Here is a 13,814-nt window from a genome sequence, read left to right as displayed (position 1 = left end):
TCTAAGGGTTTTATTAATGTTAATTCTATTTAGATTGGATTGTATTTTGAAAGACAGCCAGGCACAGGTACTTGACACATCGTCTAAGGGTTTTATTAATGTTAATAATATTTAGATTGGATTGTATTTTGAAAGTAGACAGCCAGGCACAGGTACCCGACAGTCCGCCTAAGGGTTTTATTAATTTTTATGCTGTTAAAAGTGGGTTTTCTGACAAAAAAAACATCGTTTATCAGAAAGTAGATCTACGAAAACGTTTTCCTTTTTCTGTGAATTCAAGCCAGTTAGTCCGAAAAAAAGAACATATTGGTACAGCATTGAACTTATTCATATTCCCGGTGTTACCATCTACCGAATTTGTTTATCGTTCCTTTAATAATAATTGAGTCTGTCATGGGGTGCTTGTTTTCTCAACATGTCTTTAAATAATGAAAAGTTGCTAATGTCTTGTCAGAAAAGATTCCAATTTTGAAATAATTTCATCAGAATGGTTTTTAGGTGTCTCTAATTCAAAACAGTTTATGTAATCGAGAGCTGTATGAAAAACAGTTGTACCACGGCGATTGAGTAGGCCTAAGATATTTAGCATGTAATGTGGTCGTCCACCAAAATTGTTCAAAGTGCTTGTCTTCCGCCATGTTTAACTATCACGGAGTTCTAGAAAGCCACTATGGCACTTACAGCTGCACTCGCACAGAATGACCCTTTCGGCAACTTCTTTTGTGTTGGAATGAGCCAATTGTTTGCGTAAATGTCTGGAAACCAGTGATACAAGACTGCTGACAAAATATTAGATCACCGTTTATCATATTTATGTTCGAAAAGCAATGTTTAATAGCTTAAAAATGAAATTTCCGGCAGTTTTCTTTACAATTGAGATCTGTTGTAAGTTACATTATATGACTGAATTGAAGGCATTGATACCAAAAACTAGGTTGATTCTGAGACAGAAGCTAAAGAAAATATAAAAAATGTCAATCTGTGAGGGTGCAGCTTTAAAAGTGCGTTTAAGAACGAAAAAAAAAACACATTTACACACAAAACAACAACATTTTTTTATACTTTCTTCATTATAATTTAAAAAAATAAAATTAAATTCACTTTTTATTTGCCTTATTTATTTCAAATAACATGGTTATGTATTTGTTATAATCTATGAGGGTCATAAAGTCGACCCGTCTTTTTATTTTAAATTGCGATAGAAAATTTCAGTTTTGGGCGATTTTAGATTTAGCCATAATTAGGTGGAGATGTTCTATAGGGGGAAACGTTAGTTGATAAAGTGAAATATCAAATCATCTCTGATAAACTTACTTCCTTTACATATTATATTCCGTGTATTTTTGTTAAAGTGTATAATGGATCGTTTATCAAGACATTTAATTTGGGCCATTTCCACAGCTTTAATTTAACAGTGTGGTAATTTTTCTAATAGCAGAGTAACACAAAATTGGGTGTGAAATTTCGGAAAGGAACAGCTGAAATGAAATAATAACTGCAGTTGCTATCATTTAGTACCGGTCTTTAACGATACAAGTATAAATGTCATTAATGTTGTATTGACAATAAGGAGGTATACCCTTTTATTCCATAACAACACGTTGATTTAATGGCATTTTGACACATAATGAAAACCTAGAGCACTCGTTACTAAAACTATGCTGACAAAATTCCATGTAACACATTTCTTGCCTAATCAAAATAATTATATTTACGCTAAATTACAAACATGTTTGGTTGAGTGCAAAATGGTGGACCAAAATGTTTAATAGAACTTAATAAGCATTACTTACGAACATGTTGACTCGATGTAGATATTTAAATTATTATCTTTGTATACCCTTATTTATTATGTTTTGTAGCCCAAATGTATTTTCAAAATTGCCAATCGGAAACTTGAAACATTAAAATTTTATAAGGAAAGTGTTACGTTTTAACTGTCTTTAATAGTGATTGCGATGAAAATGAAAAAATGAAAATGGGAATAATTTTTGATAAATATATTACTTACTTTTTTACACAAAAACGTTAAATGACATTTCTTAACTACTAATGTAAATGAATAATCGAGTATCATATATAACTTCAATTATATAATAATGATAAAAGGAAAAAAAAAATCCGAAATACTTATGGAATAATTTTATTGCTATAAATGACAAACTTCGTTGCACATGTCATACCCAGTGTCATAACCGTGCCGATGGATTATTTCTATCCTGCTGTGAATACGCCGCGGGGAGGGCTATAAAACCATTATCGTACAGTTGAATACACAATTTTGGAGCATCGATTTTCTACAAATTTTACATAATTGTTCAAAAAGGACCAAAATATATTTAAAAAATCATTTTTTCGAAAAGTGCATTTGAAAGAGAGAAAAAATCTGCATCATAATCCGCTGGAAGCTAAGCGATCGGTTGTCTATAAAAACTTTAAATAGCAAAACAATTTTTAGCTCCTTCTTATTTCAATGTAACTTTTAATGACCAACAAAACCCTTAAAAATGACCAAAATGTAAAAATCATACAATTAATACAAAACCATCATCTTCAAGGGCAAGAATTATCCTAACATATATGTAGGAAGTAAGTTGATCTGTTGAAAGACTAAGTCGTGAGAACTGTTTAACCATATTTTCCCTATATAACTCTATAGGCACTTTCGCTTCAGCGGATTTCTCCAAAGTTGGCAATGACCTCTTTATGTGAAACTGATATCACATAATACTATTAATAGATGCAACGCAACATCGGTTAAAACAGCGTCAACGTCTCGTTACCGGAATATAAACGCAACATCTTTGTCCGTTTCCTTGAAAGACTCCTCGGTGCGGTAATCGTACTTAAAACAGAGATTCAACAGTACAGTGCCTTATAAACATCTTAATGCCAGTCCGTTCTTGTACTTTGCCCTGTCACCGCCCTTCAGGTTGAGTGCTCAAATCGTTTCCTTGTTAGTCAATAAAACATGGCCAACAATTTTAAGAACGTTCATAATAATCTTACGATTTGACAAACACCATAACATGAGGTTTGGATGCAGTAAACAACTTACAGTCAAACCTGGTTGAACGGTCACCTGCTTTAAATGGCCACCTGCCTTAACGGGCCACTCCAAATTCCCCCCGTACGTTTTTACTATATAATGTACGTGCATTAAGCGGCCAACTGTCTAACGCGGCCACGGCCACTAATTTTTGTCCCCATGAAGCCATATAAACACTAATTAGCGGCCACTAATTCCTTGTCACTGACACTTCCGCTTATAAACTTTTCCAATACACAGCTTTAATTGCGTGTAGAAGTTTACGGAAAAGAACGACCGCCTCGGGTATCTCCGTCATCCAATGAAAATGAATATTGCATCACACCATTGCCATGCGTGTTTACTCATCGAGAAATCATGTTTATAACACGTCGGCGAATGTTTTGATCAGAATTGACACAATTAATGACACAATAAATAAGATAATTAAATGATTACGAAGTTATTTATTAAATACCGACAAAAACACCGGTTATTATGAATTCACAGTTTGCATTGTCATTCTAAGGCCTGAAACGAGTTACTAATTTTATTCACTTCAATATTATTTTTCAAGTGCACGGATTTAAATTTCTATGAACGTATATTTACAATGCATTGTTCTTGATGAACGTTGATTATGGCTGGAAATAAGACTTATCGAGAGTGTTTGACTCTAAAAGAATGTGTCGAGTGTATAAAGTTATTAGAAAACGGCCGTAATGCAAGAAGTGTTCCCAAGGAATTTGACTGCGAAAGTTCGGAAAAAGTTAACTAAAATGTGTATGTACATGTAGTTGGGTAAATGTGTAGACTGATAGACTGACTGTGGTGTGTTTTGTTTATGCTTTGCATCAACATTTATATAATGTACGGACTTCTTAAAAAAATGAACTCAAACATGTGTATGTACATGTAATTGTGTACATGTGTAGACTGATATGTGGTGTGTTTTGTTTATGCCTTGTTTCGACATTTATCTAATGCATTTATAAATTTGAAATTAAGTTATTTATCAATAAAGTCTATACAAATGTATTTGTATTCAACCTTACACTGTATTGATACAGATGTTACTGATTGTGGTGTGAGGTGGTGGTTAAGATACATACTCCATCTCTGAATATAGCTTAAGTGGCGGAAACGTCAAACCTGGATTAAGTGGCCACCTGTCTTAAGCAGCCACTTTGATCATTTCCCACGGGTGGCCACTTAATACAGGTTTGACTGTAGTGCGTCAGTCAATTGTATGGACAAATATATTGGACTTATTCACTATACAGATTCTTCATTTATAACACGTTATCCGATTCGCTACAACGTTCTGTGATCTTATTTAGATCAACATTGAACACCATTTATGGTTATTAATCCACGTCAATATGGCCAAATAGTACTGTTTAATCCATGTTAGTTACCAAATATTCATTGTAGATATATATTGCGAAGCATGTTTAACTAATACTAATGAAGATGAATATCATTTTCTACTCTGAAGTGGTTTCATGCTGAATAACTACAATCTATATGTTTATGTTATAATAATGTATTTATAATTCATTAAAGAAATAAGAAATGCCTGTAAAATTGAGTACTTTAACTCTAATGGTCTGTACAGTTCACGCCTCTAGAAAATGCTCACCTTTTTTAAAAAGTATATGTATGTATGTATGTGTGTATGTTTGTATGTGTGTGTGTGTGTGTGTGTGTGTGCGTGTGCGTGTGCGTGTGCGTGTGTGTGTATGTATGTATACCTGCGAATAATAACGAATTGTTTCTTTTTAAGTGTCGATATGTTGTTGAATTATCTCTTTTTATGGTTTCTATTTGTATCAATCTTCATGTCTTTTTTCATACCAATCTGTACTACATTTAACATGTTTGTTATGTGTTCATATCCTGCTTGGATAGTACTTAGCGACATTTAACATAAATAACCATTCATTTTGATTGATGAAAGTAATTTTAAAGGTAGAAAATTAGACAAAATTATTTTACAAAACACCAAATAACAAAAAAAAACAAAAAAAACCCACAGCAACAACAACAAAAATACTTACTATAAAAGAAAATCTATATGAACATAGAAATCCGTAATGAGTCACATTATGACTTCAGATTTATGAATCAATCATTTTCTTTCATAGTTTTTATCCTTAAAACATGCGATTGGTTTTTGTACCTTTCAAGGTCAATTTAAATTTTACCGCCGGTAATAGGCATTTTCAAAGCGAGATTTACTTTAACGTGACCAGAGTCTGTCCATTGTGAAAGACCTTCCGAAAGCGAGACCTTTATATAAAGCTATATATTATATTTTTTTCTTATCACTTTTGGTATTTACTTTAGCAAATTAGCAGATGCTGTTCAGATGCTGTTGTCCTAATTACTGACCATTTTTTGTTTTGGTATTTCTGCATATTGAAAACAGCCCGATACCACTCCAAAATTTGTGACATATTTCCTGACTACTTGTATGCATAATTTGCATTTGAATGTAATACATTTAGTTCAATAAACGAAAATCCTTTTTTAACAAAAGCTTCTTTATTTGAAAAACACATTACGTTTACAATGTTAAACAGTATTTTATCTTTGCCGTTTTGGGGGTTTCTTGTTCTATGGTAAAATGGTATCGGTCATTACATGTTGGAGAAGAATACACATGTTAAAGTGGTCAACCAGCCAGATGTCCATAGTATGATTGTGAATGGCGTCCACTGTGTTTGCTGGCGGCATAATGCCGGCTATACACGGGGATGCCATAGCAGAAGAGGTTTACGCAGTCCCAGATACCAAAGTTTCGGCAATAGTTGCAGATTCCAATCGTTATATGTTTGGATAAGAAGCCACCTGGAAAGAAGCAAATGAGAGAGAATAACTGCATGAATGATTGGATATATGTTGCCAATGGCCGGTATACAACTGGTAATTTCTTTGGTTTGGTCAAATAAGAGGATGTCACGAAGCAATATGTACATGTGAGAAAGCAAGATTTTCAAGTCATAATGCAAGTGTAAAAGTCAGAATGCAAGATGTAAAAGTAATAAAGCAAGATGTAATTTGTGCTTAAATGCTCTTCCATAATAATATATAAGGGTGTAGTTATCGGCCGTGGTTACTGGCGGCCACTGGTGTCTCCCCCAGGCAAATTATTTATTATTTAGTGTTCAACAGGATTTATCAAGTGTGGTTTCTTTGTGGGTTGATCACACAACGGCTAGCACTTCAAACAGATTTTCTCCTTTCTGGCAAAATGAAAAGAAACGCAAACGTAGAGCGACAAGCGCTTGCTCATGTCCGGACACTTGTCCGGATATCGGCAAGTATAATCGTCCATCATGGCGGACATGGTCAGTGTTCTCCGAGACGGTACCTTCGCTTAGGGATATCACACGAATGTCGTTGGCCGATTAACTGGATTGTTTATTTGATCTTATAACTTACACCAGCCCAATACACAACAGACTGGCTAATGTTGAACAATGTCTGTTTTATTCCAAGGCGTCCGCCGATGTCATTGAGAGCCGCCTTCGTCGCCTTTTGTGTACAAAAGAATAGAAAACAAAGCCAAGTCGATGAAAGGAAACTTAATAGACAATAGTATTGCGGACCCCGGACTACCCGTTTGAAATAAGCACTGCCAAGCAATAGCTATGAGCGGATTTTAAGGACGCACAGAAAAAATGTGGTGCTAGAAATGTTCAAATGCTTTTTACTGCCGCTCTTAAAGTCAACGGAGATATTCTTCGGGGCTCGAGGAATGCCAACAATATAGCTCATGTAAGTGAACGTCTATCCGCCCGTCAGCTCATTGACAGGTCGGGTCGGCGACATCGTATGTGTCACAGCCACCCCCTCAACCGCTCAACCGCCGGTGATGTCTTCACTGCAAGTGCCGTTCGATGCGGGCACCTTTTCAGGCGACGAATGTCTGTGGTCTACGTAATTATTGATCATCCCTTGTAGCTTACTGTCAACAACTATCAGTATCGATATTTCCAATACAATAAAAATGATGAAAAACTTTTTTCGGATGGTCATAGCTTACTGTCAACAACTATCATTATCGAAATTTCCAGTACACAAACAAATGTAAACAATACCTCTTCCTCGCGAAATCCAACCCGTCATCCTAAATGGTAGCAGGAATAGCACGAGGAATTCGTGTTTAATCTGAACAGTGTCGACAAGGAATCATTGCGAAATCCCCCGCGGTCTAATACGCGAGTATTCCTCAATAAGTATTCCCCCTTCGAAGAAGAGGGGGTATATTGCTTTGCATATGTCGGTCGGCCGTTCGGTAGGTCGGTCGGTCGTTCCGTCGGAAGACCAAAGCTAGTCCTAGTGATAACTCGACAATTCCTGGACGTACGGTCATCAAACTTGACATGAAGGTTGGGCCTGACCAGAAGATGACCCTATTGCTTTTCGGGATCATCGGGTTAAAGGTCACGGTCACAGTGACCTTTAATGGTAAAAAGTTGTCAAAGATTGTCCGAGTGATATCTCAACAATGCTTAGAACTATGGTCATCAAACTTGATATGGAGGCTGGGCTTGACTAGTATATGACCCCTTTTGATTTATAGGGTCATCGGGTCAAAGGTCAAGGTCACGGTGACCTTGAATGCTTAATGGTTGTCCGAGTGATAACTCGACATTGCCTGCACCCATGGCCCTCTAACTCGACTTGGAGGTGGTTGCGCCTACCAAGTAGATGACCCCTATTGATTTAAGGGGTCATAGAGTCAAAGATCAAGGTCACAGTGACAATTCCTGGACCTAAGTTCATCAACATGAAGGTTTGGCATGACCAGTAGATGACACATTTTGTATTTAGGGGTCATCGGGCGAAGGTCAAGGTCACAGTAACCTTGAACGCAAAAAATGTCTGTGTGATAACACGACAATGCCTGCACCCATCGCCCACAAACTTAAAACTGCCTCAAAGGCATCCAATGTCAATGACAACTCAGCTGCCATTTCGGTCCATGCAAATTTCATTCAATAGCCCAAACCCTGACAACATGGCGCTCAAGGGGGGCGGGGCATAATGAGTAATAAGTAATAACACTAATCACGGAAAGCTTATAATATAAATAAGTCGACTTATGCAGTGATTTTAAGCCAGAGAAACAGAACCGCTCGCTGCAGACAAGCAAGCCCGATGCCGTGCAGTATGAATAACGGCACAACACAGAGAGAGAAAGTGTGTGTGTGTGTGGGGGGGGGGGGGTAACGTTTTAAGCTTTGACGAATGGAGGTATCTCACTATACTAACCTCCATAACCAGCGACATCAGTTGGGGGTGGACCGTAGCCAGCGAAACAGAAACGCTGCACGCACGTGCTCCAGCCCCTGGCTTGGCAGTAGGAGCAGTACATCTGAGCCATTGATGTCACACCTCCGTAACCTGTAAACAATGAGCATTAGTAGGTACTCTACCAATTAAAATACATATGGCCGGGTTATATACCGACTAAAATACATATGGCCGGGTTATTTACCGACTAAAATACATTTGGCTGGGTTATATACCGACAAGAAACATGTTGACATAAATCTGGAGGTTAGCTCAATAACCAATCCATCTCGACCATTTAATCAATCTCAACATGTTTGTTGGGTGAGATTTGACATATGGCGGATCTCTCAAGTCCTTACGATCTCCATACCATACCATTCCATACCGTACCATTCCATACCATTTCACCTCGATTTTTGACATTGTGTAACGGCGTTACATTTTGACATTTAAAAGTACCATCTGTCTCAATAACAAACAGTACGTCTGGACAAATTGTCATATCCAAGGTGCGCAGAGTAACATTTTGGCCAATATTGTTACTCCTATAAGTTGAACCATGATTGATATCAGTGGTGGTGGGGTGTTTCTCGAAAATACGAACCGCAAACGCTCCAAGCAGATTTTCCAGCCAGTGGCTTGGCAGAATGAAAAGTTTGAAGGATATTTGTCATCCCCGGAGAGTAATAGTACCATTTTGACAAAATGGAGATCACTATTATTCATGTATCCAAAACGAGGAGCATCAGTGGTGGATTGGTTGAAGTCAAAGAAACAGAACCGCTCATCTCAGATACTCCAACCCACGACTAAGCGCTGTGCTGTCACACCTCAGAATAAGACTGGGTAACATTTTAACATATATGCACACTGTTCACCTTCTCAACATTGCAAGTGACATATGCAGTGATTTTAAGCCAGAGAACCGCTCGCTGCAGACACGCAAGCGTTGTGCCGTGCAGTACGAATAACGACAAAACCCAGAGAGAGCGAGTGGGGTAACGTTTTGAGCCTTGACGAATGGTGGTATCTTACCTCCATAACCAGAGACATCAGTTGGGGGTGGGCCGAAGCCAGCGAAACAGAAACGCTGCATGCACGTGGTCCAGCCCCTGGCTTGGCAGTAGGAGCAGTACATCTGTGCCATTGATGTAACACCTCCGTAACCGTCTGTTAAAGATGAGCATTTTTGGGTTATCAACCAATTAAAAGACTTATGGCTGAGTTATTTACCGACTAAAAGACTTACGGCTGGGTTATCTACCGACTTTAAGACTTATGGCTGGGTTATCTACCGACTAAAAGACATATGACTGGGTTATCTACCGACTAAAAGACTTATGGCTTGGTTATCTACCGACTCAAAGACTTATGGTTATCTACCGACTAAAAGGTTTATGGCTGGGTTATCTACCGACTAAAAGACACATGTTTAGGTTATCTACAGACTAAAAGACACATGGCTGGGTTATCTACCGACTAAAAGACTCATGGCTGGGTTATCTACCGACTAAAATACTTATGGCTGGGTTATCTACCAACTAAAAGACTTATGGCTGGGTTATCTACCGACTAAAAGACTTATGGCTTGGTTATCTACCGACTAAGCGACTAATGACTGGGTTATCTACCGACTAAAAGACTTATGGCTGGGTTATCCACCGACTTAAAGACGTATGGCTGGCTAATCTAGCGACTTAACGACTAATGACTGGGTTATCTACCGACTAAAGGACTTATGACTGGGTTATATACCGACTAAAAGACTAATGACTAGATTATCTACCGACTAAAAGACTAATGACTGGGTTATCTACCGACTAAAAGACTAATGACTGGGTTATCTACCGACTAAAGGACATATGGCTTGGTTATCTTCCCACTTAAAGACTTATGTTATGCACAGACAAAAAGCCTTATGGCCGGATAATCTACCGACTAAAAACACTTATGGCTAGGTATCCATCGACTAAAAATCTTGGGTTATCTACCGACTCAAAGACTCATATGACCAGGTCAGTTACCAACAAAAAAGACTTATGACCCGTTTATTTATCGACTTTAAGAAATATGGCCTGGTCATCTACCAATTAAAAGACATGTATTTAGCCGGGTCATCTACAGACTAAAATACTTATTGCCGGGTTATTTAATAAAATACAGTCTGTTTTACTAACAAATAGCTCGTGTCTTTTTATTTTCTGTCAGCTGCTTAATACACAACCACGGTTGAATATGTATATAAACATTATCTTATTTCTGTATGTTTTTTTTTCTTTTATCAGTAAAGAGTTTACATGGAAAAACAAAATGATTCTCTTCTTCGAGCACATTAGACATTTTCTTTCTGTATAACGATTAGCTACTGGCTTATACCATCTACCTGCCTTTACTTGTAGCCTGTGTGTAGATAATACTCTTGTTCTCGATAAAGCAATTTTATATTTTTTATAAATCTATAAGAAACGTGTGAACTTGCATGGCCAGTTTTGTCCCCGGGTAAAATTTGAACAACCTTGGTGGAGGACTACTGTATGATGATAAATGCAAAATTTCACGGGTGTGCGCCTAGCAGTTTCAAACAGGAAGATTTTCAAAGAGTTCCCTGTATAAGTATGTAAGAAACTTGTGACCCAGGAACGGGGCCAGTTTGAACAGCCTTGATAGGGAACCACTGTACGATGTAAGACACCAAATACCTAAGCTCTAGGCTGCATGGCATTCCCTTTTGGTTGCCTTGGCACCCTTGTGGGTTATGCATGGAATTAATGTCTTTGATTTTTTTTGAAAGAGCACCATTTAAGGAACGTCTCAGTGAAGTTTTGTCTGAATTGAACTAGCAGTTAAGGAGAAAATGTCGTTTGAGGCAATTATTGACGGACGCCGGACGGATGCCGGAATGTGAGCAATGGGAAAAGCTCACCCTGAGCACTGTGTGTCCGATAAATATCCGACCATGCATGGGAAGATATGGACCGGACAAAAACGGGACGGACCGACGGAAACATATAAGGTTCATAGTTACTGTGACCTTGACCTTGAAGGCACACGGGTCTTGTACGCGACACATTCTCATGCTATGGTGGTCATAATATTTTTAAAATCCGACCATGACTGAGAGAGATATGGAACAAACACAAACTTTTATCAGTAAGGCTTATGTAGCAAAACATACTACGCTTTGAAGGTTACTGCGGCCTTGACCTTGAAGGTATGGACATGGGTCTTGTGCGCGACATATCTTCATGCTATGGTGGTCATTTTTGCGAAATGATTTTAAAATGCCACCATTAATGAGAAAGATGGACCGGACAAACACGGAACGGACGGATACATACCAGGTTCAGAAAGTTGCTATGACAATGACCTTTCAGGTAGGGACACGGTTCTTATGAGTGACATTTCCTAATGCTATGGTGGTCAATTCTGCCAGATATGGTTTTTTTAATCCGACCATGAAATATAACATTGGACCGGAAAAACGGGACGTCAAAAAACGGGATGGACGAACACGTACTGTGTTCAGCAGGTCGCTGTGACCTTGACTTTGAAGATCTTGTGCGCGACACATCCTTATACTATGTAGGTCACTTCCGCCAAATGATTTTAAAATCTGATTAGGCCGGACCAAAAATGGAACGGACGGATGTGACGACGCGCGTGATTCTTATAGAACCCACAATTCACAGGGGGTATAATAAATAAATATGATTAAATATTCATACGAGCGAGCGAGAAAAACGTTGGAATTTGACCGTAAATGTGTGCATATGAGGTCATAACATGAAGTACGTTGTATTTTGAGGGCGTGTATGCGCTACAGGCTTCGTCCAGGCATTTGTTAAAATTGCGCGGACCTCCATTTTCAACAAGGCTATATAATTTATATCTTCTCCAAAGAAAAAAAAACATCGCGAATTCATGTTTTATTAAGACCGTGTAGATTTTCTAGCTTTGTTTATAATATCGATATGTTAACGCTGTCAGTCTAGACGATTTTACATTCTTCAAAATTAAGTATTATTTTTAGTTATATTTGCTTTTTCAATATTTTATTATATTTAACACCCTATACGGAAAATTATTTTTGTTACATATTTAATAAACATACTTGCGGCGATTAGTAGATTTGGCGCTGGGTAACGAATTGTCGGAGAACAGGCTCTTCCATTAAGCCAATATGTTATTAAGGTGGTATGCAAAGATGTCGTGAAGTAAGCGGTCTAGCGACCTAGCGGCGTGAAGATAGCGGCATTGGGGCGTGGTTTTGAAGTCTGGTGGCCTAGCGGCCCAGCGGCCCAGCGGCTTTACGGTCTAAATTTCTTCTCTATATCAAAGCAATTGTTCATGCATTTCTTAAAAAAACAATGATAAATCAATGTTTTTTTATTTATACATTAACATAATAAAGCGGCCTAAACTTGACTCTATTTCAAAGCACTTTTATATGCGTTTTCTTCTAAAACAATGATAAATAAATTGTACTTAATAAGCATTTTTTTCACTCAGAAGCGACAGTACGATGATGAAAACGCGATCGTACGACGATAAAATCGCGATAATACGACAGCACGATGATGACAACGAAAGCTCGAAATTTGAAGAAGAGACTTGAAAAGCATGGATGTCTAACTTAAGAAGCTTACAGGGCGAAAATGACTCGGTATTTCCCATCGGGTTGGCAATCTAAAACAGTTCAAGTGAGAGGTCTGGTGTAATTAGTAAATTATTTAACGGCGCATAATAAGAACGTTTGGTGACAACAACTGACGACAGTTCACAACAATTGAAATAACTTTCAAATAATCTTTGTTTTCCTCCAAAGCTGTAAAACTTACATCTGTTGATGTTGTTGTTGATGATGATGATGTTGTTTCCTCCTCTTGGTAAATGGTATCCATATCCATTGCTCTTAGTAGCATGCGCGTTTACTGAACATAAATACAGAACAAAGAAAGCTACACTAACTGTAATTTCCATCGTGATATAGACATGCAATAGTAACAAGTCTACACGGAACGAGGAGTGTTTGTACAAAATATAATGAAGCTGTTAAGTTAGCTGACGTAGTTGCTAAACGCACAGAAAATGGATGGAAGCGTTAATATTGTAAGTAAAATTAAAATAGGAGAGCAGATAGGCCTATTCAATTTTAGCCCTTAAACTTTATCGTAATCAATCAAATTTATACTGTTCCATACTCCTGTCATCTATCAACAACAATCAACTTTTACACGACATCATACATTGTGAACGAGATTCATTAAACATAATTCAATCATAAATTTTCTTTGCATGTTGAAGATCATATTTCGCTCGTCGGTATTTCGAGGAGACAGATCGGGGTAGTGTAGTAGCAGTGGCGTCGTTGTCCTGGTCACCGTAATGCAAACACGTTAAACTTGGCCATAACTCAACATCAGATAATCAACTGAAACGTGGTACTGATGTTGCCAGAGACAAGTCACACACTCATGTA

General features: G+C 37.8%; 1 protein-coding gene across 1 annotated transcript; it reads right to left on the bottom strand.

The window, feature by feature from the left end:
- Nucleotides 1–5,562: 5,562 nt before the first annotated feature.
- On the bottom strand, nt 5,563–13,395 carry LOC128242189 (uncharacterized). Its single transcript, XM_052959261.1, has 4 exons — nt 13,174–13,395; nt 9,371–9,505; nt 8,312–8,443; nt 5,563–5,881 (listed from the first exon to the last, which is right to left on the bottom strand). Exons 1-4 carry the CDS (start codon nt 13,313–13,315, stop codon nt 5,706–5,708), a joined length of 585 nt encoding a protein of 194 aa, XP_052815221.1. The 5' UTR covers nt 13,316–13,395; the 3' UTR covers nt 5,563–5,705.
- Nucleotides 13,396–13,814: the final 419 nt, after the last annotated feature.

The sequence above is a fragment of the Mya arenaria genome, chromosome 8 (genome assembly GCF_026914265.1).
Source record: "Mya arenaria isolate MELC-2E11 chromosome 8, ASM2691426v1".
Lineage (NCBI taxonomy): Eukaryota > Metazoa > Mollusca > Bivalvia > Myida > Myidae > Mya > Mya arenaria.
The sequence above is the reverse complement of the archived record's forward strand: the minus strand, read 5'-3'. Positions and strand labels throughout refer to the sequence as shown.

Bases quoted from the DNA above. Each gene is read 5' to 3' on its own strand.
- LOC128242189 (XM_052959261.1), bottom strand. From the start codon at position 13,315: ATGGAAATTACAGTTAGTGTAGCTTTCTTTGTTCTGTATTTATGTTCA. The intron at 8,444-9,370 runs GTAAGATACCAC...CATTGTTTACAG, and splicing joins TGATGTCTCTGGTTATGGAG to GTTACGGAGGTGTGACATCA. The intron at 5,882-8,311 runs GTTAGTATAGTG...GCTTCTTTCCAG, and splicing joins TGATGTCGCTGGTTATGGAG to GTGGCTTCTTATCCAAACAT.